This window comes from Dipodomys spectabilis, unplaced genomic scaffold (genome assembly GCF_019054845.1).
Source record: "Dipodomys spectabilis isolate Male_0828 unplaced genomic scaffold, ASM1905484v1 ptg000340l, whole genome shotgun sequence".
In the NCBI taxonomy this organism is placed as follows: domain Eukaryota; kingdom Metazoa; phylum Chordata; class Mammalia; order Rodentia; family Heteromyidae; genus Dipodomys; species Dipodomys spectabilis.
Window position 1 is genome coordinate 912,507 of NW_024871017.1, and position 27,725 is coordinate 940,231.

Genomic DNA, 27,725 nt, shown 5'->3' on the forward strand with positions numbered 1-27,725 from the left:
ATACTCTCGTAAAATTTGCATAATAAATTAGCTGAAATTAGTAAAATGGATGAAATTAGTATTTTGAAGTTCTAAAAGTTTGGATGGAGAACTTGCTGCATACATCTTTACAGCCGTCGTATACAGCCTGCAGTTCACTTAAGGAGCAGCGTTTCATAGGGCTGTGCCGTGAGACCCCCAGAACCCAAGTGGGACTATCACAGAAACACTAACCGAAGGCACAACTAAAATTGATTGTGCATTTAGCAAGTGTTAGGTATTCACGAGCACAAGGTTTATATCCATATCTGTTTCTCACAGCAGCCTCTGGTTGCTGTTACCCTCATGTATCAGCAAGGCTTGCCAAGGGGAAACCAGTGCTCTGAAATCCAGTTCTAAGCGTGAGGTGGAGAGTGGGGAACCCATAAAGATCCGAGCTGAACATGGATTAAGAGGGGGAGTATTACCTGTCAACTGTTTTTGTCATTTCCCACCACAGTGTTCCTAATCGAATGTACTGTTCATATATATGCTAAGTATCTTTATTTTAGGAGAATCTAATTTTTGATGTATCAAAACACAGTTATATGATTGTTTGTCAGCTAGGTTTGTGTAATTGAGGAGGAATGAATACTTCTTACCTTGATATTGTTCCATCATTAGAAAAATCCTTCATAGTTTAATACATACTTTAGAATCTTTTTGATCTTAACTTTGAAATTGTATCTTACACATTAAAAGATAATATATGTGCTGGTAAAATACACGAAGCATTGAAAAAGAAGGTATTGGCACTGCCCTCCTCCAGAGCTGTTCTGAGCTCTAGCCCCATCTTTTTACCTACTGTGATTTCCCATGTTAGTTTATGCCTCCTCTTGAGAGATTGGATTCATGCAAACATGTCATAAAGCTTTTTAAGTTTCCTAATTGTGCGTACAATGTTATGTACTTAGACATGTAGATTGGCCCTGTCTGCTGTTCAGACATTGGAAAGACTGCTGGAATACGGCCTTCAGGGGAACATGTTGTCTCTGTGGACTCATTTTCATTTTGAGAATGGGGATTTAGAATATGGAAACTTCGAGGTTCCCTAGCTTCTCTCTCATGGTAAATGGCAAGGGACTCTTATTTTGTCATAGTCCAACCCTACCTCTGGGCACAGGACTCTTGAGCAGATAATCAGTAAATGCTAATCCTGTGCTGCTTCAGGAGTCCTAACCAAGAAGGAGCCCCCTGTGCTGGCAGGAAGAGGGTGTGAGGGCTGGGTCTGCCCGATGTCCTGGGAGACAGTCAGGAGCTTTGTCCGAAAGGGACAAGTTCAGCCACGTACTGCTAGCGTTGTGGGGGTATCCAGTACTTGAACTGCTCTCAAGGTGTTGCTGGCAAGTTGGTCTGGGGTGTGGCTGCAGGTCCACTGAAGGCTCAGAGATTTGGCTAGCAGGTGTTGGCTGTCAGGAAAAAAACAGACAAATCAGGGCTTCTTCCTGTATCAATGAGAGAAATAAACAGGTTATTGTTAAGCAACGTAGACCTTGACACTCACTTTGAAATTAGCTTGGGAATGCATGCAAAGGAGACTTAGACTTACTCTCCAGTTTGCTTCGGATGCTGCTTGAGTGGTCAAATGTTAGTTGCAGAGCCGATGGGAGTGGAGTGCACTGTATGCAGAGGTGGATGTGAAGGTAGGGTGGCAAGATACTTACTGAAGCTGCTTAAATACCTCTTTTTTCAAATCCAGATTAACCTGGGATGAGGACAAGGGTGAATCTGCAGGCTTAGCAGTAGGAGACCAGGACAGGGAGGAAGTGAGGCCAAAGGACTGATTACTGCCACCATTCTCTGCCTCATCACCTCTGCCATTGGTTTGGCTAAGAAAAAGATGGGTCAGTTGGGCATTGAGCTTTTTAAGATGCTTAAAGCCTTTTATTAATTTTATGTGGTTTAAAATCCTCATAATGAATCCTTGTTGCTACTCAAGCCACATGCCTGGGTCTTGCTCTTTTTGCTTTGGCTGCTGGACCTGCTGTTCCTGAGTATCTGCGAGTATAGAAGTGCACCACTGTACCAGGTTCCCACAGTATGTCATGATCATGAACTGAAATGCTTTGAAACACCACAGGTCAACATTATTTGGTTATGAAGAATTAGATTTTTTTTTTTTTTTTTGGATCCAGTCGTGGGCCTGAACTCTGGGCCTGGGCGCTGTCCCTCAGCTCTTCAGCTCAAGGCTAGTGCTCTACCACTTGAGCCATAGCACCACTTCCGGCTTTTTTTTTCCTGCTTATGTGGTGTTGAAGAATCGAACCCAGGGCCTCATGCATGCAAGGCAAGCGCTCTACCACTGAGCCACCTTCCCAGCCCCAAGAATATTAGATTTAAAATTCAAGCCAGTGAGTCTTTTTTTTTTTTTTTTGTCAGTTGTGGGGCTTGAACTCAGGGGCCTGGGTAACTCAGGGGCCTGGGTACTGTTCCTTGAGCTCTTTTTGCCACTTTGAGCTGCAGCATCACTTCCGGTTTTCTGGTGGCTTATTGGAGATAAGAGTCTCATGGACTTAACTGCCCAGGCTGGCTTTGAACCGTGATCCTCAGATCTCAGCCTCCTGAGTAGCTAGGATGACAGGCGTGAGCCACCAGCGCCTGGCTAGGACTTCTCAATTCTTATCCTAGCAGCCCTTATTTCTTGCCTCCTAGGACACAGGACAGCTGTGTCTTAGGAAGACATCTGCATAAAAAGAGAAGAAAATGCATGAGGATAAGCATTCCTACTATTAAGACATTACAGAGCTACACTTGGTGAATTCAGCTGTGCAGTAGTCTGGCTTCTGCGCCCCAGCAGTGTTCATTTATAGCATGTTGGAGAGAGTGAAGCAGGGGCTACAGATGATTACTGTCTCATAGAAAGGCCGCCTAGACCCGAATGGTACCATTGGTTCAGAGGCTCAGAGCAGTTGTGCCATGAACCAGGGACATTATCCACAAAGAGCTAAGCCCAGGCGGGCTGTTGCTTTCTCATTTTTTATGCTAGTGTATGTCTTACTTTAGTATTGGTGCACGTTTGTGAAACCCTTTACTCCATTCTGCTGAAAGTGACAGAAGCAAGCCAAGCTCCTGTATCCAGAATTCCAATAGGGTTGGGAGGGAATCACTAGCATTTCTTGTTTGCATTTGGTAAAGCTATGCCAAATTCTTTGGACGTAATAACTTGCATTTATGTTATTTAAGTATGTGGATTCTAAGCATCATTCTTTTGAGGAAAGGAATCAACCTGTTTGAATTTCCCTTTTACTGCAAATTACTATTTTACCTTGAACCCCCTGTCTTGTGAAGTACTTGGCTGTACTACCTCTAAAATAAAAAGCATCCAGCATGGGAAACGGTCACATTCATTGCTGGCACATGCTAGTTTAGTAGCACAGTTGGTGTTGAGTCATGTGACCCCCTCCTAGACAAATAAAGGTTACTGAAAGTTCTGAGGCCACGTCATATTCGCTCATGTAGCACCAGCAGTGTGCTTTCTCTGATGACAGTTTCTATTTCAAAGTTGCAGTCAACTTGTGTCACAGTGCTGTCCCAGTAACTACTGATGTGATTAGTGAGGGCCTAAGCAGCATTCTGTTCTGCACAACTCCACAGCACATAGGATCCCATGGTTATCTTCAGTCATGAAGTGGAGAATGTGGAGAGTGGAGAAGGGTTGCTTCTGCCAATATGCCTCCATCTTTCCCAAACCCTCACATTATGTGTTTCCATTTCAATGTACATTGAATGTAATGGCTGTATGCCCATCCTGGTTTATTCTCTTTGCCTAATCCAAGAACTTCTTTTAATTATATTTCAGGCTATTCAGAAAAAAATTGTTCTCTTTGTTTTCATTAACGTCATAGTTTGATAACTGTTACTGACCTCAGTTACTAATTTTTGTTTTCCTCTAGGGGCCACATTATCTTAGTTCCTGAATTTAGCCTTCCTTTGGAGTACTATCTGATCCCCTTCCTCATCATCGTGGGCATCTGTCTCATCTTGATAGTCATTTTCATGGTAGGTAAATTAACGTACAGTAACTTTGAAAACAGCTTAGATGGATCTCAGCACACAGCACTGTCAAGAGAGAAGCCCTGCCTGAACAGTAGACATTATATGAGCCCATTTGTATGAAGTTATGAAAGGCTAAAAAAAAGAATGAGTGGGGAAAAATCAGTGAGGTGATTTTCTGGCAGAATGAGAAGAACGTGAGGGGATTTCTGGGATTAAAGTCATGTTCTGTGTCTTTTTTTTGTGTCTGTGCTAGTATTGGCACTTGGAAGCAGGGCCTTCCACTCTGAGTTTGCTTGCTCACTCAGGATTGGTGCTTTGCCACTTGGGCCATGCTTACAGTGGGTGGTTAATTGAAGATAGTCTCAGACTTTTCTGTCCAGACTAGCTTTCAGCTGTGATCCTCCAGGTCCCAGCCTCCTGAATAGCTGGGATTACAGGTATGAACCACTGGTGCCCAGCTCACATTCTGTATTTATTAAGAGGTTTGGGTTGTATAAGTGTATATACACCTAACATATATAATTGGATTGTCTGGACCCACCAAATTGTGTACTTAGGCTTTGTGTTTTCCATTGTATTTACATTATACCTCAAAAAGAAAACAAAAGAACTGTAAGATGGCTTAAGTAATAATATACATGCTGTAATATTTTGGGGAAAGTATACATATGCGTACTACTTATTTTGAAATGAAATGTAAAAATTAAGAGCAGAAATGTAAGATGTATTGAGTAAATACAGAAATGGATAGTTTACAGTAACAAGTTTAGTAAAATGGTTCTTAGCCTTATGAAATCAAAAGTTCTTGTCTATTGTATGTGTTCTAAGATTTTAAACAATATACTGAGGTTATCTGTTCCCAGACCTTTCTGTTGTCCTGATGCTCAGTTGTTCCCAGGTGTGGAACAGAACACAGGGAAGGCCTCCTTAGTTCTTTGGCTTGTTTTTCATGTTCAGAATCGTAGTGGTGAAAGGCAGGCTGAGGGCCCGGCCTCTTCACTCCCACCCACCAGGATTAGTCCCAAGTCTTAGGAAATATTTTAGGAAGGTGGGAAATTGACAAAATACTTGGTCTTCAGTATCCTTTTTTTTCTACTGATTTCTGATTCAGTTGCATTGTGATCAGAAGATGCCACTTTTGCTATATATAGACTCTTTGGTTACTTTCAAACACCTCTGAACCATCATTTTGTATCACATTTTGTAAATATTACCCACGTACATGAAAAGATTTATAGAATGCATTTGTTTTGGTCTAATCTTTTTTTTAGTATTTTAACATTTTTATTAAGATATAGTTCAGATAGTATAAAGTTGACCCATTTAAGCACACACTACAGTAATTTTTAGTATACTCACAGAATTGTATGGTCTTCACCATATAGTTTTTTTATATTCTTATTTTCTTTTTGGTAGTACTGTTGTTGGAGCTCAGAGTCTCATGCTTAATATTAGGCAAGTATGTATTCTCATTTTCTAAATGAGATTCTCATTCTGTAAAGCAATAGAACAGTATTGTGAGCCACATTTTATTATTACATTGTCGTGTAGCAAATTTAAAAAAGGAGGGAAATAGGTGAGGTGGGTGCTGGTGGCTCACATCTGTAATCCTAGCTACTGAGGATCAAGGTTCGAAGCCAGTCCAGGCAGAAAAGCCCATGAAACTCCTACTTACAGTTAACCAGCAAAAAAACTGGACGTGAAAGTGGTGGAGTACTGACTAGCCTTGAGCTAAAAGGTTTGAGAGTGAGGCCCTGAGCTCAAGCCCCAGCACTAGCACAGAAGACTAATCTGAATACTGTTACTATTTAACCTAGCATGTGTAAAATGTATCTCAACATTTAAAACTAGTATGTTTTTATATGCGAGTTGTATGAAGGTCTTGCCATCCTGTGTGCATTGTATGTACGTGCACATCAGTTTGGACTAGGCAGGTTTATGTGCGAGCGGTATGAAGGCCTTGCCATCCTGTGTGCATTGTATGTACGTGCACATCTGTTTGGACTAGCCAGGTTTATGTGCGAGCGGTATGAAGGCCTTGCCATCCTGTGTGCATTGTATGTACGTGCACATCAGTTTGGACTAGGCAGGTTTATGTGCGAGCGGTATGAAGGCCTTGCCATCCTGTGTGCATTGTATGTACGTGCACATCTGTTTGGACTAGCCAGGTTTATGTGCGAGCGGTATGAAGGCCTTGCCATCCTGTGTGCATTGTATGTACGTGCACATCTGTTTGGACTAGCCAGGTTTATGTGCAAGCGGTATGAAGGCCTTGCCATCCTGTGTGCATTGTATGTACGTGCACATCTGTTTGGACTAGCCAGGTTTATGTGCGAGCGGTATGAAGGCCTTGCCATCCTGTGTGCATTGTATGTACGTGCATATCTGTTTGGACTAGGCAGGTTTATGTGCGAGCGGTATGAAGGCCTTGCCATCCTGTGTGCATTGTATGTACGTGCACATCTGTTTGGACTAGCCAGGTTTCAGGTGTTAGTCACATGTCCCTGGCAGGTTTCATCTGGTGGATTTTTTGTTGTTGTTGTTGCCTCTTTCAGATATACGTTGCTCAGTCTATGAATTTTCATTCCTCTGTTTTGCTATTTTCTAGGTAAAGTGTCATTTTTGTCTTTGCCATGACTGTCTCCTAGTGACCTTTGCCTTAAATTCTATTTTATCTGACATGCCAGCTTCTTTTGCTTACTGTATTCTTGGTGTGTCTTTGTCCTTTTACTTTGTCTTGCTTCTTTTGCCTTCATGTGTCATTCAGGCATTTTTTTCCCAGACTTTTTTTTTTTTTTTTTGCGGGTCGTGGGGCTTGAATTCTGGGTCTGGGCGCTGTCCCTGCCCTCTTCAGCTCAAGGCGAGTGCTCCACCCCTTGAGCCACAGTACCACTTCCAGTTTTCTAGTGGATTATTGGAGATAAGAGTCTCACAGACTTTCCTGCCCGGGCTAGCTTTGAACAGCGATTCTCAGATCTCAGCCACTTGAGTAGCTAGGATTACAGGTGTAAGCCATCAGCGCCCAGCTTCCAGACATGTTTTGACAACTTAGCCATGCTGACCTTGAACTTGCAAGTGCCTTCTCTATCTCCCAAGTGCTAGGCTTACAGAGCTGCACTACTGTTTTCTAAATGTGGCATTCACTTTTGTCTTGTCTCTAAATAGCATATAGTTAGAATTTTTTTCATTATACACTGTGATACAATTATTTTTTTAAAAATCTGGTGAAGTCAATCTACATTTATTGTGTGCCTCTGTATTTTAATGTTTGCATCTGATTGTTTTATCGCTATAAATTTAGATTGGTTAACTTTTCCTTTTTTCCTTTATGTAAGTGGAACTGTGCACTCTTAACGAGACTGTGTTCTAAACACGGCATGAATTCACCTGTCACTGACTACATTATTCCTTTCACTGCTGAATTGTATTTGATTGTATACGAGTTTGTACATTTGCCTATTGATGCACATTAGGTTGTTTTTAGTTTTTTAGCATTAGTAAATAAAGCAGGATTGGTTATGTATGGTGTGTGGCCATATACTTTTGTTTTTTGTTGGGATAAAATGGTAAGTGGACATGATAAATGCACATTGACAGATGGCGAGCGGTTTTTGCTTTCGTGCCAGTACTGGGGCTTACACTCAGGACTTGGTGCCCTCACTTAGCCTTTTCACTCAGAACGGGTGCGCTCTCTCTTACCTCCACTTGTGGCTCTATGCTAGTTAATTGGAGGTAAGTGTTTCATGAACTTTCCTGTCAAGCTACGATCCTGAGATCTCAGTCTTTTGAGTGTCTGGGATTACATGTGTGAGCTACAGAGCCCAGTTTGGGTGGTGTTTTGGATTCTTGGTTCTGGTTCTGTGGACTTCCTTTTCCTTCTTGGAGACCTAGGAAATTACAGTGTAAAGTGCTTTGTTTATTTTACTTGGTAATTTTGAAAGTTGGGTATTCTATATTATCTCTGTCCAGTTATGCTGCTAGAATTAAAGTACAATAACTAATCAGTGTATGATTGATAACTATCTTTTAATTTTAATCTAGACACTTAAAAGATTTGCTATTTTAATGGCCATTTTCTTTTTGTATGTTTAATATCTGACTTTTTTTCTTCCTTTTTATTTTTAGATCACAAAATTTGTCCAGGACAGACATAGAGCTAGAAGAAACAGGCTTCGTAAAGACCAACTCAAGAAACTCCCTGTACATAAATTCAAGAAAGGTGGGTGGTTAGGTTTAGTTCAGTTGCATGTACGTGATGACTGATACACTGCTGTATATGGCTAACAGTGTTTATGGGGTGCTCTTTTGCTCTGGCAGAGTGTATGTGTGTATGTACATATATTTTTAAAAATTTTTGCTAGTCCTGGGGCTTGAATAACCTGAGTGCTGTCCTTGTTCCTGAGCTTCTTTGGCTCAAGGCTAGTGTTCTACCACTTGTGTCACAGTGATACTTCCAGCTTTTTGAAACTAGTTCATTGGAGATGTCTGATTTCTTCATCGGGCTGGCTTTGAGCCACGATCCTCAGATCTCAGTCTCCTAAATAGCTAAAATTATAGACATACACCACTTGGTGCCCAGCGGGCAGAAATTTAAGAAAATAATGAATGACTGAAATGCTTTTTATTATCACCATGTGTAGCGGTTCTGAACAATGTCTTAAATAAAATACTTCTTTGGGTCAGGCCTACTTCTAGACTTCCTCTTGTTCTCCTGCCCCATCAAGCCTGTGTAGCGTGGTGCTAAGCTAAACACAGCAGCTGTTGAATTCTTACCTCTTACATTAATTCTCAGAGTTCTGTGAAGTGGGTGCTGTTATTATCCCTCTTACCCTGTCTCCTCTAGTTAGAGATGAGGAAATAAAAGGTCAGAGAGGCACAGACCTTTAACCAGTGCTATAGAGTCAGTGTTGACAGAGCTTACTTAACTGCCTTTGGTCCCTCACATGTCTGTCCAGTGGAAGACTCTGAAGTGAAAGCAGTCACAAAGGCAACTTAAGTCATTAGTCAATTTTTTGGAAAAGCAGCTGTGTTTAAGAAAGACTTCCAGACTGCTGCTTCCTTTAAAAATGGACAATTTGAGTTTCAAGAAGCTATGAATTACACCTTTGTGATGATAAAGGTGGTACAGTCAGAAGTAAGATAATTTAAATGGCAGTGATGTTAGGAATAAATACCAAGACTGGCTCTGTGTGGCCAGCAATTTGCTTTATCTCATTTTCCTCACCACCCAAAGCTGGGAAAACACTTGTATGAATGAAAATGGATGTCAGATTACACATTTGACAAAACACCACAGAAATGCAGAAGTGGTTTCAAATCTGTATTTATTCATTGATATATTAAAAATATTTGGTTGGTCTGAATGCTTGCTTAGAATGCCTGGGACCTGTCCTCAGCATGGAAAAACTAATCAATGTCTTAGAGAAAGAAATTTGTTCTTTGCATAAAATATTTCAAAAGTAGCACTTGAATAATTATGTAAAACTCTAATATGAATCTTATCAAAACCATTGATAGGATGAACAAACTTAATATCCACTTTTCATTTAGCTAAAAGGCCAATCACTTAAAATGTCAGATCTTTTGCGTCTGACAGAAACCAACAAAGGTATCATTAAAGATCAGATAATTAAAAAAAATTCAAAATAACCAACTAAGGAAAATAAGGTTGCAGATGATGAAAAGCTAAAAAGCTTTTCTACTGGTTGGGTGCAGTGGCTAATGCCTGCAATCCCAGCTACACAGAAAGCAAATAGGTATGAAGCTAGTCCTGGGTAAAAACATATGCCCTTATCCAGAAAGAACGAAAGCAGTAAGGCCTGGAGGTGTGGCTCACTAGTACAAGGCCCTGCGTTCAAACTCCAGTACCAAAAAAAGCTGTATGTATTTTAATTTTTGCTCATGATTTTCCATTTCAGGAGATGAGTATGATGTCTGTGCCATTTGTCTGGATGAGTATGAGGATGGAGACAAGCTCAGGATCCTCCCCTGTTCCCATGGTAGGAGAGGTCACGTGGTGCCTTGAATTTGCATGTGGAATAATTGCATTTGGTTTGGTGCATCCAGGAAAGATGGACTAACATCACAGGCCAGGTTCTCTACTAGGAAGAATGGTGGTGTGCACATTCATGTCTGTACCTCACAGTGTGATGTAAAACACAGGTGAAATACAATGTCCTCAGCCATAGAGCCCTTACTCAAGTTGTCTCTCTTGCTTTAACAGCTTACCACTGCAAGTGTGTAGACCCTTGGTTAACAAAAACCAAAAAAACATGTCCTGTTTGCAAGCAGAAAGTTGTTCCTTCTCAAGGCGATTCAGACTCTGACACCGACAGCAGCCGAGAAGAGAACGAAGTGTCGGAGCACACCCCTCTGCTCAGGCCATTCGCCTCTGCCAGCACCCCGTCCTTCGGAGCACTGTCGGAAGCACACTCACAGCAGAACGTGACCGAGTCCTCGGAATACGAGGACACGGACAGCAGTGACGCTGAGAACGAAGGTAGCGACCACAGTGTTGTGGTCCAGCTGCAGCCTGGTGAACATGATTACAACATAGCAAACACCGTGTGACTGAGGTGGTGGTTGGTTTACTGTCTTCAGAATGTTCATTTAGGTATATAACTTGGTTTTCTGCCCCCTTTAGATTTCTGTAGAAATAACTTATTTGCTATTCTAGCTTCATCAGATGATTGACACAGGCTTTGACCCCATACTTCATTTTACTAACAAGTGACAGACTAGTGCTGTAACTCAGGCATCAAATTAGTGCTTTGGGGGGTCAGATACAGCCAGACAATTTTGTTAAATCCTGAGTACAGCTTGTGATGAAGGCCCAGATGACTGCAGTATGCATAGTGTGTGTTACACAGGAAGTCAGTGCCATGGCCATGTGGCGTGACCTGGGCCAGCGCACCTCCATAAAGTCACCCGGCCTGCGGAGCTGGATGCTTGCTCTGCCATTTGCCCAGACTGCCATCATTACTAAGAGGCAGCAAGGTAACTGTGCACTTCTCCTCCTCTCATCCCCACAGAGAAACACCAAACTGTCTTTCCTTCCTGTTCTCAAGTTGTCTTATCCACATAGGAAAGACCTGCAGTTAGTGTGGATTTCAAAGTTACCTTTTTTTCTTTTGGTTTTTAGTACTGCAGTGTTGTGTGTGAACTTGACTCCGCTGTTCAAAGCACTGTCTGGCCGTTAGGCACAGCTTCCAGTGTCCTCAAGGGTTGTCTGCTGTGGCCAGAGCAAGGTCAAGACACTGCATGTGAACACCACACTTCAGCAGCTGATAACACTTGGTCATATACCTCTTGATAAAGAGCATCTCGTGCTAGCTAGCCCTGCTAATAAACTACGTATGGAGGAAATTACCCAAATATTGGATTTGGAAGTAAGTGCTGCTTATGTTTAACAACTAATGTATTGAAACAATGTATTATGAAAAAGCTAAATCATACATTAGTGTAACTATGTAAAAAATACTTATGTATAATCAAAATGCCAAGGATTTTTATATGGCCTTGAGTGAGGGGCGCTGGATGTTAATAAATATGTTTTCCACTCTAAGGACCAGTGAGTGTCTACTGTACTGTCACGTTAGCCTTACTTACATGTAGAGTGCTCTCGAAGGACCACGGCCTACATCAAACAGATCACTTTAGAAGTTTATGGCATTTGGACTACAACCAAAACCATCCCCAAATAAGTTATATCCTGATACCGTGCTGTAATGATAGTGTCTTTTCACAATAGCTGTAAGACATGGAAAACTGAATCAAGTCAGGGAAGAGAGCAAATATACTAGATATGACCCTTTTGTGGCTTAAAAAAAAGTATTAGAAGTGTGCATATGTATGTATAATCTGAAGCCAGACACTAGTGGGCTTATACCTGTAATCCCAGCAACTCAGGAAGTTGAGATCTGAGGATAGCAGTTTGAAACTAGCCAGGGCAGGAAAGTCAGTGAGACTCCAATTAACCACCAAAAGTTCAGACCCTGAGTTCTAGCCCCAGGACTAGCACATGCACACAAATATGTGCTCTAAAAAGGTTGAATGTAACACACATTGTTGCTACTACCTCACCCCTTGCTTCTTTAAGAGGAACATGGGCCTGAGAAACAGTTGCCACGGCGATTACGCATAAGTTGAAATGGCTTGGTTATATGGCCTTAACCTTTCTGATCATTACCTTAACTTCATCTAACCTAAAGTCAGGTTTCAAAGCACTTACCAGTGTGTGGCAAATAATTTCATGATAAATACTAGCTTTAAGAACCTTTTAAAGTCATGCTTAAAATGGAGTATTTTCAATAAAAACTGGAAAAGTCACTGTAGTGTATTATTATATATATTGTATGTTTTACTTCTTCAGTTCTTAATCCACAGTCCTTTCCATTTGAATTAGTTGTTTTTCCGGGTCAAAGATTTTTTTCAAGTTCCAAATCTGTACTTTAGTTGTAAAACAACAACTTATGAGGTACTTTTTAATAGCACTTGCTAAGACTTGTCCTTTTTCTTATTATTTACTTAAAGTTACGTATCATTTCATTGAATAAGCTTATTGAATGGGACAATAAATAATAATGAAAATAAACTTACTAAAAAACAAATTTTACAGTTCAGGAGATTATGAAACATTTAAAACACTGGAAATCAAAATGTAGTCACTCAGAAACTTAGCCTAGGGATAAACTTACCTGGACGTTCTGCCTTCAGACATGTGTACATAAAATATGTTTCTGTCTTTCTTTAATATCTATTTTGCTCAAAGAACAAAATCATCTATCCACCTCCTGTCTGACGTTGAGCCCCGATCTGTGTTCTGAGTCTGGTTATCCTATGTGCTCTGTATGGAGATCTTGGTGTACAAGTATGTATATCCATTTCTTTATGCCAACTTCACAGAATTAAGTACAAAGTATACATGTATGTATTTTTGTGTTTTTCTGTTGACACTGTGGGCAGGTGGCCAGTGACCAGCTTTTCCTATTCTAGCGTCAGCCATCCTTCTTACACCCTTCTATACCCTTGCCGCGCACATGCCTGCTACTCTCTCAGGGGTTCCATTAAGGATTTCACCATGGTGATCATTAACTACCACCTAATTGTAAAAGTTTTTCATTTGCCCAAAATTGTAACCAAAAAAATGATGTATTTTAAAAGAAATGTACTTTTTCCTCAAGAAAAATAATGAGGGGGAAAAAAAAAAAGACACTGCACTGTGGGAAATAAAAGGCTGAATCGATTGATTTCAGTTTCCAGGCTATGTCTGCCCTAAATCTATGTATTCTCATAGCCTGCATGTACAAGTTCGGAATGAATGCTCAGAGCTGCTCAGAAAACGGTTCATGTACAGTGCATTTTAAGCAAGGAAAGCAACCCCAAGCCCACTGTTGCTCAAAGGCAGCAGACAGGCCACTGGAGGATGAGCAAGGGCCCTGGTGATCATTTCTTTTTTTTTTTTTTGGGTCCAGTCGTGGGGCCTGAACTCTGGGCCTGGGCGCTGTCCCTCAGCTCTTCAGCTCAAGGCTAGCGCTCTACCACTTGAACCACAGCGCCACTTCCGGCTTTTTTTTCTTTTTGCTTATGTGGTGCTGAGGAATCGAACCCAGGGCCTCTGGCATGCAAGGCAAGCGCTTTACCACTGAGCCACCTTCCCAGCCCCCTGGTGATCATTTCTGAGACGGGCTTTCCTGGCTTACTGACAGAACCTTGTTGCCACGGTGGGGCTTTAGTCTGTACAGCTCCACTTTCACTCAGACCCACTGACTTGAGCCTCCTGTTCTAAATGTATGCTTGATATCTCGTGGTAATAATGACCAAACAGGACAAAATCTACACAACTGACTACACTTTCATACAGACCAGGAAACTTAAGAAACTCCAGAATTAAACTATCTGATCATGGTCAATAGGTTACTCCAAAAGCCACAAAGCGCAAGATCTTGCACCTCAATGCTCTTAGATTTGAAGTCAGTCTCTGGACTGGCTTCTGCTCAGATGTAGAAGAACCCTGACAGTTCAACCCAGGAGAACCCGTAATGTCTCCTGGGGCCTCTCAAAATCAACTAGATTAACAGAGGAAAATACTTTCTTTCTAGTAGGTAGGTCCATTTTTTTATAAACCTGAAAACAAGCCCCAAATGACTAAAAGCCACATTTAATAGACCAAAGCCTACTAAAAGTAAATTTGTAGGTACTCAAATTTTATGCTGGCCCTCCTAGGACTTGGCTTGTTTTCTATATTCCCACTGTGTCAAAAGTCAACTATAGCCAAGCATGGCTGCCCACACTTGAGATCCATATACACGCACGCACACACATGCACACACACACACACACTCAGTAAGTCAACAATTTGCATAAACAACATGAGCCTAGAATATTTGGTTGGAATAAATTTATTTCATCTGTCTGTAAACAAGGTGTTTAATAGTTATGGCATTTTTTTAAATGCATATTAAATCAGATGAGTTAGACTGTATCCCAGATGTAACAAAGTGCAGGGAAAGAAATGGACAAACCAGCAACAAGATCTGTTTTTAAATCTGTACATTATCCACAAGGCCCAAACAATAGAAGCAGTTACTAGAATATCCCTAAGGTAGTGCCATTCGAAAGAAACCCTTTAATAGGTCAGTTAAAATCCATCTCACAATAGCGACAGTTCATTTGAACAATAGTATGGCACACAGTACATTATGAAAAAAAATCATCACAAGACAGCCAATCCACAATAATGCAACTTCATATAAAAACCAAAGCGGCAAATAAAGATTGGTCCTATGAGGAACGAACCGGACGCACTCCAGATGGTTATGTGGGGTACCTAATTCCATAATGGCAACCTTGCTCAATGTCACTAAAGAGTGGAGCTGGTGTGCAAAGCAGAAGACAGGAACACAAATCTGAGCTATTGCAAAGATGGAGTTCAAAATGATGGGGATTCAGTCGCTATGGTTACTATAAGGTCATGGGAGGAAGTGCCTTTTGCTCTTGTTTTGCAGTTGTGCTCTTCCTGTGTCACCTCCTGTGACACTACAGAGTGACTGTCTCAAGTGCACCCACAACACTAAAAGCAAATACTGCAGCTCTCACTCATCAACAAAAGGGGCATTAATTGGCTAAATAAACCAGGCACTGCACAGAAGAGGATGGAAGCAAACCAAATACCTTATTGCGAAGGGAGGGGCTGAGAGAAGAGGAAGGAGTGACGGAAAGATGCATGCACGTTTTCCTCCCAACCATGCCTTACAAAAGGAAGACTAAATGAGCCAAGTAAATGCTCAAAGTGCGGACAAGACGTCGATCAAATTAGAGATTGTACAACCGGCACCTTGCTTAATATTAACTTATTTTAGTAATCAATATCCCATTAATTGCTAAGACAAAGTGATGCCCAACTTGGCATGCCCCCTCCCCCCAATTTCAAGGTATCATGCAAATCATTATTGTGCTGCAATTATGTTGCCAGATAAGGGTTGGTTACAAACAGTGGTTAACATACAAATGATCCATTGGGCAAACAGGAATCATGACCTTAGAAAACAGGGAAAGAAAAACTAGCCACCAAGCCTAGTGTGGTAGCAGTGTGACCATAGCTGGGGTGGTGATGGCTTCTGCTAGGTGGACGGGGAGAGGCCGCTCACACACGAGGCCGCCTCGGGAATAAAGCAGTTCACACGCTTTCTTGTTATGTGTGCCTCCCGCGGACACCTTCCTTTCCCATGACTATAACCAATGCTGGAGCACACAAGGAAACAAAACAGAAGTGAACAGAATTACCAAGGGGGGGCGGGCGTGGGGGGGAGGGGGGGAGCATAAAGAAAGACGCCTTTCCCCACCGACAGAGGGATACAAAGGAGACACAGGTTTATACCCCATCACCCTGCATTGCTAATAACATTTCCAGAATAAGACTTAAGCTCACAGCTAGGAAAGTGTAAGAGCAATTTCCCCTAATACTTCACAGTCTGCCTAGCAGCTAGAACCCAGAGTCTCTCAAGTACTTTGCCATTGAGTATGCCTTCTTATTCAATCCGCCTCCGTGGACCCCTTCTTTTCCCATTACAAAGACCAAGACTGAAAGAGAAAGGAGAAAGGGGTTTCAAAAAGAGTGTTAATCCAGAAAGTTCACATAGCAGATAGATCCTGATTAGTGAGTTAACAAGTTAGTTTCCCATGAACTATCAAGCACTGAAGTCAGAATGGAGAGCTCTGAAACCTACAAACAGCCTGAAACGGCAGAGCGGGGTCATCTCGCATTCAGTAGAGCACACCACTGTCCACGCTAGCTGGAGAAAAAGGTGACCACATCTACCATTTTAAGGCGAAAAGCTCTAGCTGATGTGACAAGTTCATATTTGCCCCCCAAAGTACAAGCTTTAAAGAATTTGTTTACAAATTCTCAGATTTAACAGACTTAGTACAAACTCCACTAAATCATACCAGTGAGAATGTTAAGTGTGAATAAACAAGTAAACACTATTTCCAGAGAAATGTGACAATTTTAAACAGCTAGGAAAACCTAAAGTATTTAAGTCTCATCCATACACATAATCCTCACTTGTTTTTGAGTCTAAAGTCCTGAAACAGCTTTAATGCAGGTCTAGCTCTAGGTACGGGTGCTCTGTCCAATTCCACATTCACTGCCACTAGATGTCAGCAGCACCTGCCGTCTGAAAATCTGTGGCTGAGGCTTCCCTTTTTTCTAGAATAGGTTTTTGAGAGCAGCTCATGCTTACAGTTGTCTTCTATTTCAAATCGCATCGATCCCCCATAGATAACTGGGGCTCATAGCTAGCAGGGGTGGCCTGAGGGTGGCCACAGGGAGGTGGGAAGGGCTTAAGCTCCTGCTCCAGCTCTAAGGCCTTTGCTCATGGGTAGGCCTGCTCCGGCTCCTCAGAAACAGGCTGCAGGACCTTCTTCTAAATGACGCACACAGGTTGATATACAAATGACATGTCAGGAAAAAAAACCTCAATCTCAGATTTCTCTTGAAAAAGTGGGAATACTTGATGTTGGCCACAGAATATTTGGACCAAGCATGCACTGACTTCAAACTGGAATCTCTGACATGCTGCACCTCTGATCAACTTTCTTTACAACCCGTACCTGATCAACTCTCTATAACCCGCACCTGATCAACTCTACAACCTGCCCTGATCAACTCTACAACCTGCCCTGATCAACTCTACAACCTGTACCTGATCAACTCTACAACCCGTACCTGATCAACTCTATACAACCTGCACCTGATCAACTCTACAACCCGTACCTGATCAACTCTACAACCTGCCCTGATCAACTCTACAACCTGCACCTGATCAACTCTACAACCTGCCCTGATCAACTCTACAACCTGTACCTGATCAACTCTACAACCTGTACCTGATCAACTCTACAACCTGCCCTGATCAACTCTACAACCTGCACCTGATCAACTTACAACCTGCCCTGATCAACTCTACAACCTGCCCTGATCAACTCTACAACCTGTACCTGATCAACTCTACAACCTACACCTGATCAACTCTACAACCTGCCCTGATCAACTCTCTACAACCTGCCCCTGATCAACTCTCTCTACAACATGCCCTGATCAACTCTACAACCTGCCCTGATCAACTCTACAACCTGCCCTGATCAACTCTACAACCTACACCTGATCAACTCTACAACCTGCCCTGATCAACTCTACAACCTGCCCTGATCAACTCTACAACCCACACCTGATCAACTCTACAACCTACACCTGATCAACTCTACAACCTGCCCTGATCAACTCTACAACCTGCCCTGATCAACTCTCTACAATCTGCCCCTGATCAACTCTCTCTACAACATGCCCTGATCAACTCTACAACCTGCCCTGATCAACTCTACAACCTGCCCTGATCAACTCTACAACCTGCCCTGATCAACTCTACAACCCGCACCTGATCAACTCTACAACCCGCACCTGATCAACTCTACAACCCGCACCTGATCAACTCTACAACCTGCCCTGATCAACTCTACAACCTGCCCTGATCAACTCTACAACCTGCACCTGATCAACTCTACAACCTACACCTGATCAACTCTACAACCTACACCTGATCAACTCTACAACCTGCCCTGATCAACTCTCTACAACCTGCCCCTGATCAACTCTCTCTACAACCTGCCCTGATCAACTCTACAACCTGCCCCTGATCAACTCTACAACCTGCCCCTATCAGCTCTACAACCTGCCCCTGATCAACTCTACAACCTGCCCTGATCAACTCTACAACCTGCACCTGATCAACTCTACAACCTGCCCTGATCAACTCTACAACCCGCACCTGATCAACTCTACATCTGCCCCTGATCAACTCTACAACCTGCCCTGATCAACTCTACAACCTGCCCCGATCAACTCTACAACCTGCCCCTGATCAACTCTACAACCTGCCCCTGATCAACTCTACAACCTGCCCCTGATCAACTCTACAACCTGCCCCTATCAACTCTACAACCTGCACCTGATCAACTCTACAACCTGCCCTGATCAACTCTACAACCTGCACCTGATCAACTCTACAACCTGCCCCTGATCAACTCTACAACCTGCACCTGATCAACTCTACAACCTGCCCTGATCAGCTCTACAACCTGCCCCTGATCAACTCTACAACCTGCCCTGATCAACTCTACAACCTGCACCTGATCAACTCTACAACCCGTACCTGATCAGCTCTCTACAACCTGTCCTGATCAACTCTACAACCTGCCCTGATCAACTCTACAACCTGCCCCTGATCAACTCTACAACCTGTACCTGATCAGCTCTCTACAACCTGCCCTGATCAACTTTACAACCTGCCCCTGATCAGCTCTCTACAACCTGCCCTGATCAACTCTCTACAACCTGCCCTGATCAACTCTACAACCTGCCCCTGATCAACTCTACAACCTGCCCTGATCAACTCTACAACCTGCCCTGATCAACTCTACAACCCGTACCTGATCAGCTCTCTACAACCCGTACCTGATCAGCTCTCTACAACCTGCCCTGATCAACTCTACAACCGGCCCTGATCAGCTCTACAACCTGCCCTGATCAACTCTACAACCTGCACCTGATCAACTCTACAACCTGTACCTGATCAACTCTACAACCTGCCCTGATCAGCTCTACAACCTGCCCTGATCAACTCTACAACCTGCACCTGATCAACTCTACAACCTGCCCTGATCAACTCTACAACCTGCACCTGATCAACTCTACAACCTGCCCCTGATCAACTTACAACCTGCACCTGATCAACTCTACAACCTGCCCTGATCAACTCTACAACCTGCCCCTGATCAACTCTACAACCTGCACCTGATCAACTCTACAACCTGTACCTGATCAACTCTACAACCTGCCCTGATCAGCTCTACAACCTGCCCTGATCAACTCTACAACCTGCACCTGATCAACTCTACAACCTGCCCTGATCAACTCTACAACCTGCCCTGATCAACTCTACAACCTGCACCTGATCAACTCTACAACCTGCCCTGATCAGCTCTACAACCTGCCCTGATCAACTCTACAACCTGCACCTGATCAGCTCTCTACAACCTGCCCTGATCAACTCTACAACCTGCCCTGATCAGCTCTACAACCTGCCCTGATCAACTCTACAACCTGCACCTGATCAACTCTACAACCTGCCCTGATCAACTCTACAACCTGCCCTGATCAACTCTACAACCTGCACCTGATCAACTCTACAACCTGCACCTGATCAACTCTACAACCTGCCCTGATCAACTCTACAACCTGCCCTGATCAACTCTACAACCTGCCCTGATCAACTCTACAACCTGCACCTGATCAACTCTACAACCTGCCCTGATCAACTCTACAACCTGCCCTGATCAACTCTACAACCTGCCCCTGATCAACTCTACAACCTGCCCTGATCAACTCTACAACCTGCCCTGATCAACTCTACAACCTGCCCCGATCAACTCTCTACAACCTGCCCTGATCAACTCTCTACAATCTGCCCCTGATCAACTCTACAACCTGCCCTGATCAACTCTCTCTACAACCTGCCCTGATCAACTCACAACCTGCCCTGATCAGCTGGCTACAATCCTGATCAGCTCTCCAACCCGAGTCTGATCAGCTCTCTACAACCTTGATCAGCTCTCCAACCCGAGTCTGATCAGCTCTCTACAACCTTGATCAGCTCTCCAACCCGCACCTGATCAGCTCCCTCTCCAGCCCGCGTCGGACGCCCCCTCTCCCAGCATGCTCCTGGCGGAGGGGGGGCGGTCAGGGACCTTCATTGGAGGGGAGGGGAGGCGCAGGGTCTAAACCCGGGAGGGCCAGGGGCTGAGATGCGGCCCGGGAGGACCGTCACCCCGCGGCTGCGGGACACGGCTTCACCCCACCTGACGCGGGGGTCTCGGTGGCGCCGGGGAGGGGGAGGAGGAGGAAGAGGAGGCCGGGGAGGAGGGGGAGGAGGAGGAAGAGGAGGCCGGGGAGGAGGGGGAGGAGGAGGAAGAGGAGGCCGGGGAGGAGGAGGCCGGGGAGGAGGAGGAAGAGGAGGCGGGAGGGGGGAGGAGGAGGAGGGGGGAGGGTTAGCCCTTCCTTGGCGGGGGTTGCGCGCGCCCACCCCGCCGCCCCGCGCTCACCTCGGCCCGCCCGGCCCACGGCCACGTTGTAGGTGGGCTCGCCGCCCTGGCTCTTGGTCCGGATGTCCATGGTGCAGTCGCCGTCCACGTACAGGCTGTCCCGGATCACCGAGCACTTCTTGGCGCCCAGGGTCAGGCCGTTGGTGAAGAACCCTTCCCGGTCCTTCCCGACGACCACGTCGATCTCCAGCGGCTGGCGGCGGCGGGGGGGGGGGGGGGGGGGTGCGGGGTCAGAGTCACGGAGCGGGTCCCCGCCCTCCCGCAGCCCGCAAGGATGGCGGCGGAGGAGGGGCGCCGGGCCGCGGGCGCCCCGCTCCCGAGGCAGCGTCGCCCCCACCGGAACTGCCGAGTCATAGCAGGCCCCGCGCTCCGGCGCCCGCAGCCGCCCGGCGCGGCCCGCACACAAAGGGACGCGGCGGGGCGGCGGGCTGGGTCCCGGGCGCCGCCGCGGGGGACGGCGCACCCGACTCCGGGGCCGCGCGCGGACGCGGGCCGGGTCTCGGGTTCGCACGGCTCGGGGCCCCGCGCAGATTCGCCGAACAATGAGCGGCGCCCGGGCCGGGAGAGCGCGGAGGCCGCGGGCGGTGCGGGCCGTGCCGGGCGCCGCGTCCCCGCCACGGCGCGTCCCCGCCACCCCGCCGGGGGCCCCGGCCCGCGGCCGCCCGCGCGCGGACCCTCGGAAGCGCCCGAGGCCGCCCCGCGGCATGGCGGGGTAACGGGGCGCGGGGGGCCCTCCACGGGGAGAGCCATGGCAGTTCGCCATCTTGTAGAATTAAAGCACGAAAAATCCCGCAAAGCCGGAGCCGGGACGCACGCGTCCACCCCGGGGCCGCGCACGGCGGCCTCGCCGAGTCACCGGGGCCGGGCCGGGACCCGCGCCGCCCGCGCGCCCGGCCGGGCCATGATGGGGACCCCGCGGGAGGATGCCCAGCCCGGCCTAGCCGCGGGGACCCCGGCCGGGCCATGATGGGGACCCCGGCCCTGCCCTGCCCACCCGGCCTGGCCATGATGGGGACCCCGGCCCTGCCCTGCCCACCCAGCCTGGCCATGATGGGGACCCCGGCCCTGCCCTGCCCACCCAGCCTGGCCATGATGGGGACCCCGGCCCTGCCCTGCCCACCCGCCCGGGCCATGATGGGGACCCCGCGGGAGGATGCCCAGCCCGGCCTAGCCGCGGGGACCCCGGCCCTGCCCTGCCCACCCGGCCTGGCCATGATGGGGACCCCCGGGGAGGGTGCCCAGCCCGGCCTAGCCGCGGGGACCCGGCCCGCGCCCCGGCTCACCGTGATGCTCTGGAAGACGCCCCCGGCCGTGGCCGCCCAGACGTATTTGGCGTCGCAGTAGCCGACGATGGCGGCCTCCTGGCAGCAGCCGTCGCACATGAGGTTGTCCACGTAGCTCTGCCAGCCGGCCATCTTCGCCCCTTCGCACTGCGGCGCGGACGGCGAGCGGCGGCGGCGGCGGCGGCGGCGGCGGCGGCGGCGGCGGCGGCAGCGGCGGCGGCGGCGGCGGCAGCGGCGGCGGCGGCGGGCGCGGCGCGGGGCGGGGCGGGGGCGGGAGGAGGCGGCTCTGCGCAGGCCCGGCCGCCCCCTCCGCGGGGCCGCGCGGGGCGGGCGCGGGGCGGAGCGCGGGGCGGACAGAGCGGCCGAGGGCGGCGCGGGGCTCTCCGCGGCGGCGGGGGCGGCGTGCGCGGGCGCGGCGGTGCGGGCGCGCTCCCTCCGCGGCGCCGGGGGTCCGGCCGGGCGGCGGGGCGGGGTGCGGGCGGTCGCCCGGGGTGCGCGCCGCGCCCGCTTCTCTGCGCGCTTCTTTGTGGCGGCGCCCGGCGCTCCTGACCCCGTCCTCCCGGAGCCCCCGGGGCCGAGCCGCCGCGGCCCCGCTGTGCGCGTCGCTCGCGGCCGCCGCCTGGGCGCACGCGCGCCCCCGAAGCCGGGCACAGAGGTGGCCAGGCCGCGCGCCCCCGACCGGGCACAGAGGTGGCCAGGCCGCGCGCCCCCGAAGCCGGGCACAGAGGTGACCAGGCCGCGCGCCCCCGAAGCCGGGCACAGAGGTGACCAGGCCGCGCGCCCCCAACCAGGCCGGGCACAGAGGTGGCCAGGCCGCGCGCCCCCGACATGGCACAGAGGTGACCAGGCCGCGCGCCCCCGACCAGGCCGGGCACAGAGGTGACCAGGCCGCGCGCCCCCGAAGCCGGGCACAGAGGTGGCCAGGCCGCGCGCCCCCGACCAGGCCGGGCACAGAGGTGGCCAGGCCGCGCGCCCCCGAAGCCGGGCACAGAGGTGACCAGGCCGCGCGCCCCCGACCAGGCCGGGCACAGAGGTGGCCAGGCCGCGCGCCCCCGAAGCCGGGCACAGAGGTGGCCAGGCCGCGCGCCCCCAACCAGGCCGGGCACAGAGGTGGCCAGGCCGCGCGCCCCCGACCAGGCCGGGCACAGAGGTGACCAGGCCGCGCGCCCCCGACCAGGCCGGGCACAGAGGTGGCCAGGCCGCGCGCCCCCGACCGGGCCGGGCTGTGCTGTGCGTCCTGTAAATGCGGCCTGTGAACGGCCCACGAGGCCCTCACTCCGGTGCGGGCGTGAGTCGCACCCGTTCGGCGGTCCCGTTGGCGTTCGTGACGCATAGGGTGTTCGAATCCCCATTGCTCGGACTTCACCGCCTGAGAAGTGAGTGCCTCACGCCATCACCCCAGCTGCTCGGGACGCTGAGCCTGAGGATCGGGGTTCGAAGCCAGCCCGGGCAGGAAAGCCCCATCGAAAACCAGCAGCAGAGCCGGGGCTCAAGTGGTGGAGCCGCTAGCTCTGAGCAGAAAGGGCACAGAGCTCGGACCCAAGTTCAGCCCGGGACCAGTGCAGAAAACAAACTTCATAGTGGCTACGGAGGATAGGACCCAGGAGAACTGGACAACTTACTTATACCCGGGATTTGTGCTCTTCCTTCATGCATCCTATAATCCAGTAAGTTGAAACGGTGCATAGCGACCCAGAGCGATCGTGAAGGATGTTGAACTTAAGTGTTCACTGTGACAGGCTCTGAAGATTTTATTTCTAGATTTAATTATCCGTCCCTTCAGTCTGTTCTTTTATCGTGTTGGTTGTGAACAGTGAGCACATCCACACAAAAAATACTGGGGAAATGTCATGGTCACCCTAGAGACAGAGCCTACAGGCTTCTGTCTGCCGCGGGTCCTGCTGTGCCCGGCCCCCTTTTCCCTGTCTCCAGGAAGAGGGTAAGGTCGGTTGGCTAGAATGTTTGAACCACATTAATGAGGCGAATACAGCTACCTGACTTCAGAAACACTTAGAATTCACAACCCAGTATGGCCACCGACCCCCTGGCCTGTGCAAATATTAGTCTTCCACTAGGAATGACCCAAACTAGATGTTTCACATCTAGACTGTTTCTCACGGACAGTTTCAAGAGAAATATTTTCACTCTTCAAATGCATCCAAACAAAACATTTGGTCCTGAAGCATTCTATGTTAAGTGAGTGAGCTGTGGCTTCTTATTACAGAAGCAACGGGAATCCAAGACCCACCTCCTCAGCTCTTACCTGCAGGCAGAGCTGTGCTGAACAGCCCAAAAGGACAAAATTCTGAACTCTGGTGACTCAGAAATGATTTTCTTTCTTTCTCAAGTTGTATTTATTATTATTATTAATTATTGCCAGTTCTGGAACTTGAACTCAGGGCCTGGGTGCTGTCCCTGGGCCTCTTGGTCCTCAAGGCTAGCCCTCTACCACTAGCCACAGAGCCACTTCCAGCTTTTTTCTTTTTGCTTATGTGGTGCTGAGGAATCGAACCCAGGGCCTCAGGCATGCAAGGCAAGCGCTCTACCACTGAGCCACCTTCCCAGCCCCTGAGTGTGTCCATTTTGCCCTGTCCATCCACGCATACAATGTGTAGACCTCCGCTGCCCTGTTCCCCTCCCTCACTCAGCAAGCCGCCTCTGGCCGCCTGCGCAGATGTGCGGGAAGTGCCGGCCAGTCCGTCCTTCCCTCTCTCCTGTTTCCCTCCCACATCGCAGACAAGCTCTCTTTCACGCTCCTGTCCATCTTCTCTTTATTTGGGGGTGGGGGGGTAAGTGTATGATAATTGGCCACAGGGGTTTCATTGTGACATGTCACAAACACACAGACAGTATTTTAATCACATTAACCGTTTTTAGGACAACACCTCGTGTATGAAAAGTGAGAAATTCCAGTGCCATTTTTGGGAGACCTGCTTGGAGACTCCTCTCAGGCTGATCAATGCTATAAAACCAGAAGTTGCTTTGACAGACTTAGTGCCGGGATGTCATGAAATCGTGGCCTGTAGCCAAGTCCAGCCAACACATTGCACTCTCAAAAGACATGAAATCACCCAGATCTCAACGCAGTTATTGTGCTGTTGTACACCAGGACCTTGCATTAATTACCCCCCCCCATGCCACCCCAAGGTCAGCTTCCCAAAGCTGAATGAAGTCAGCCCTGCTTGCTCACTAGCCTTGAGCAATCCTGACCTGACTCTGACAGCTTCTTATCTACTCCTGCTCGCCTCTCTCCTCTCCGCCTGCCTTCTTTTGAGCTGACCAAAGATGTTGAGTGTTCGCTTTCCATCCCTTGCTTTGAATCCTTTGCTGCGTTTTGTTGTATTTGGGGCCTTGCTTTGCCAAGGATGTAGCTCAGCAGCCTACCCGCACTCTTGTTCTGTTATTGTCATGTACTTTACATTTGTGTGGATCATAAATGTCACAGCACAATGTTTGCCTGGCTCTCAACTATTCAGAGAGTTCTAGCTCTCCTGTGGCGGCTTCTGTACGTATGTGCATTGGTTGTGTGTGTATGTGTGTCATGCACTTGGCTGCGATGCAAACATAATTCTTGTGAACACAAGAAAGTCCAAAAGTCACTGTTCTGGAAGGAACGCTGAAAGACCCAGGCCTCCACGCACCCTTCGCTCCCTCCCAGTGCCCCCTCACTCACGCCTCGGCCAGGGAGGAAGCTGGCTCAGCCTTTCCGAGAGAAGGGCTCCCGGCGTGCCGGGTGCGTGATGAGTTCGGAGGGAGAGCCGGACAGTGTGATGGCACAACAAAGCTTTTTCAGGGAAAGGAACTGCCTCCTTCCTAGCAGAGGCTGGAGCCTGGCCGTGTGCCACTGCTTGGGATAAAAGACCAGGCCCGGGGAAGCCAGCTGTGCCTCACTGAGCGGCGCGGCGGGGCGGGCGGGACTGGAGGCTTGGGAGGAGTTCAAGGGAGCAGGCCGGGCACGGAGCCAGGGGGAGTTCTGAGCGGCTGCTTGGATTTGGGCAGGGAAAGGTGCTGGCTGCAGGCCGTGCACTGTGTCTCACCGTGGGCCTGGTTCTTCCCCAAGTCCTTTCCAGTTCCCTTGGGACGTTGACCTCCGGGTGTGTGTGGCTCCAGAGAGACGGGTCTGGGCGGCTGGTGTCTCGGGTGCCTGGCCGGCCGCCTGAGCATGCTGACTGTCAGGGAAGGTCGCTGTGCGGGGTGCAGAGGGGCCAACCGGGGACTTGCCCGGACGCCAGGCAGGAGGTGGCCTCGTCCGTGCAGGCGCAGGTGGACAGGCAGCTGCAGCCGTCACCCTGGTTGCTCCTCCTCTCTCCATTGAAAAGGAAGAAGTCAGTAGCTCGTGGGAGTTTGAAATGGCTGGTCTGTTACCTACCTGTTCAATATCTTTCCACGGCCTTTCACCCCAGAAAGACCGTCCTGGGACTGTGTCGGCTTTGGACTCAGGGCCTCACAGTTGCTAGGCTGGTGCTTGAGCCACGTGAGCCGCTCCGCTAGCCCTGGTTTGGCTGGTTATTTTTGAGGCAGGGCCTTGCCTCCTGAGCTGTGACTTTTAGGCTAGTTGGACGCTCCCGAGCGGTCTGCTTTTCGGCTTCCTGCCCTTCCTTTGAATGAGTTTGGGACCTGGCACTGAGAGGCGGTCCAACCACTGCACGCCTGTGTCCTGGGAGGCCCAGGCGGCGCGGGGAAGGCCTGGTGCGCTTCACCCCGGAAGCAGCTGCTCCAGGACCCCAGCCTGCGCGGTGAGCGCTCACCCGCTCTGCTGACCGGGACCTCAGCAACTGCGGTGTGGTGTCCGGCAGACCCAAGGGACAGGATCAGGGCACAGTACAGTGTAGCCGCAGAGTTCTATTAAAATAGGGCATTTTCTGAATGGTTGGCTACTTATTAGGAGGTTCCATGGCTCAATTTGATTGTCTAGAATGTACTTCAACTAAAGGCAGGACAGGTTGCTTTTGATGAAAAAAGTCTACGACCGAATCCTCTGAAAATCCATTCGTGACGGCGGGCGGGGCTGCTGAGCCGGAACTGGAGTCCCTGCCTGTCCCTGCCCGGAGCTGGCATGGGCGTGGGGCTGCGGAGAGGATTTGAGGAGCCAAATTGTCATCCTCCGCCTCCTTTGTCTTGTTTCAATTAGCTGCACGTGCAGAAGTGTTTTCCTGTGTAATTGCCCCTGGGATGGAGTAATTACCCCGAAAGTGGATGATGGCTGCCCCAATGGCCAAGAGGTGGGAAGCACACACAAGCCGCGCGGGCCTGCCCAGCTCCCAGAGCCGGCGTTTGTGCTTGGAAGCCAGCCTTGGCCTCTCTGCATCCGCCCTGGCTCTTCCCATTTCCAGGGGACCCTGGGAGGTGCGGGGAAAGAACCAGCCAAGAGTCCTGTTTTAGGGTTTGCTCATTTACAAACTAGAAAACAGAGTAAGTTAAGTTACCATTATATTTCGGGGGGGGGGAAGGAGCTTCAGACAGTTGAACAGATCCTGAGGGAACACAGGGCCACAGGAGTAATAATGAAGGGTGTGTTAATTGGCTCGAATCGAGTCACAGAAGAATGGGAACGCCGGTGACAGGCTGTGCCCATCAACGAGTTCCCGGAGGGTCAGGTGGCTGTGGTGGGCGCGGTGCCCGGGCGTGGGCCGTCTCCGCGGCCGAGCCTTTCCCTGCTCCTCCCGCCCCAGGTCACGCCACCGTGCCTGTGGACTGCCCTGAGGTCACAGACCCACCTGTGGAACGAGGTACACTTTCCCAGCTGGGACGTCAAGGCCGAAGCCACAG

The 27,725-nt window shown here is 48.8% G+C and overlaps 2 protein-coding genes across 7 annotated transcripts in view; one reads left to right on the plus strand and one right to left on the minus strand.

Moving 5' to 3' along the window:
* Rnf13 (ring finger protein 13) overlaps positions 1-11,578 on the plus strand; it is a 41,202-nt gene extending 29,624 nt beyond the window's left edge. For 2 of the 4 annotated variants that reach the window (XM_042665648.1, XM_042665650.1), the window contains 4 exons: positions 3,912-4,017; positions 8,140-8,233; positions 9,933-10,013; positions 10,238-11,578. In XM_042665648.1, the coding sequence (XP_042521582.1) occupies positions 3,912-4,017; positions 8,140-8,233; positions 9,933-10,013; positions 10,238-10,584 (628 nt within the window). In that variant the 3' untranslated portion in view covers positions 10,585-11,578. The remainder of the gene's footprint in view (positions 1-3,911; positions 4,018-8,139; positions 8,234-9,932; positions 10,014-10,237) is intronic. The other 2 variants (XR_006145065.1, XM_042665649.1) reach the window with 2 other exon arrangements.
* On the minus strand, positions 286-22,137 carry Pfn2 (profilin 2). Of its 3 annotated transcripts, none has more exons than XM_042665668.1 (3): positions 21,957-22,137; positions 20,674-20,866; positions 286-401 (listed from the first exon to the last, which is right to left on the minus strand). In XM_042665668.1, exons 1-3 carry the CDS (start codon positions 22,086-22,088, stop codon positions 295-297), a joined length of 432 nt encoding a protein of 143 aa, XP_042521602.1. In that variant the 5' UTR covers positions 22,089-22,137; the 3' UTR covers positions 286-294. The 3 variants fall into 3 exon arrangements, with proteins under 3 accessions (XP_042521602.1, XP_042521604.1, XP_042521603.1); XM_042665670.1 differs by lacking the exon at positions 286-401 and adding an exon at positions 14,399-15,756; XM_042665669.1 differs by lacking the exon at positions 286-401 and adding an exon at positions 14,399-16,095.
* Between the last annotated feature and the right edge of the window lie 5,588 nt (positions 22,138-27,725).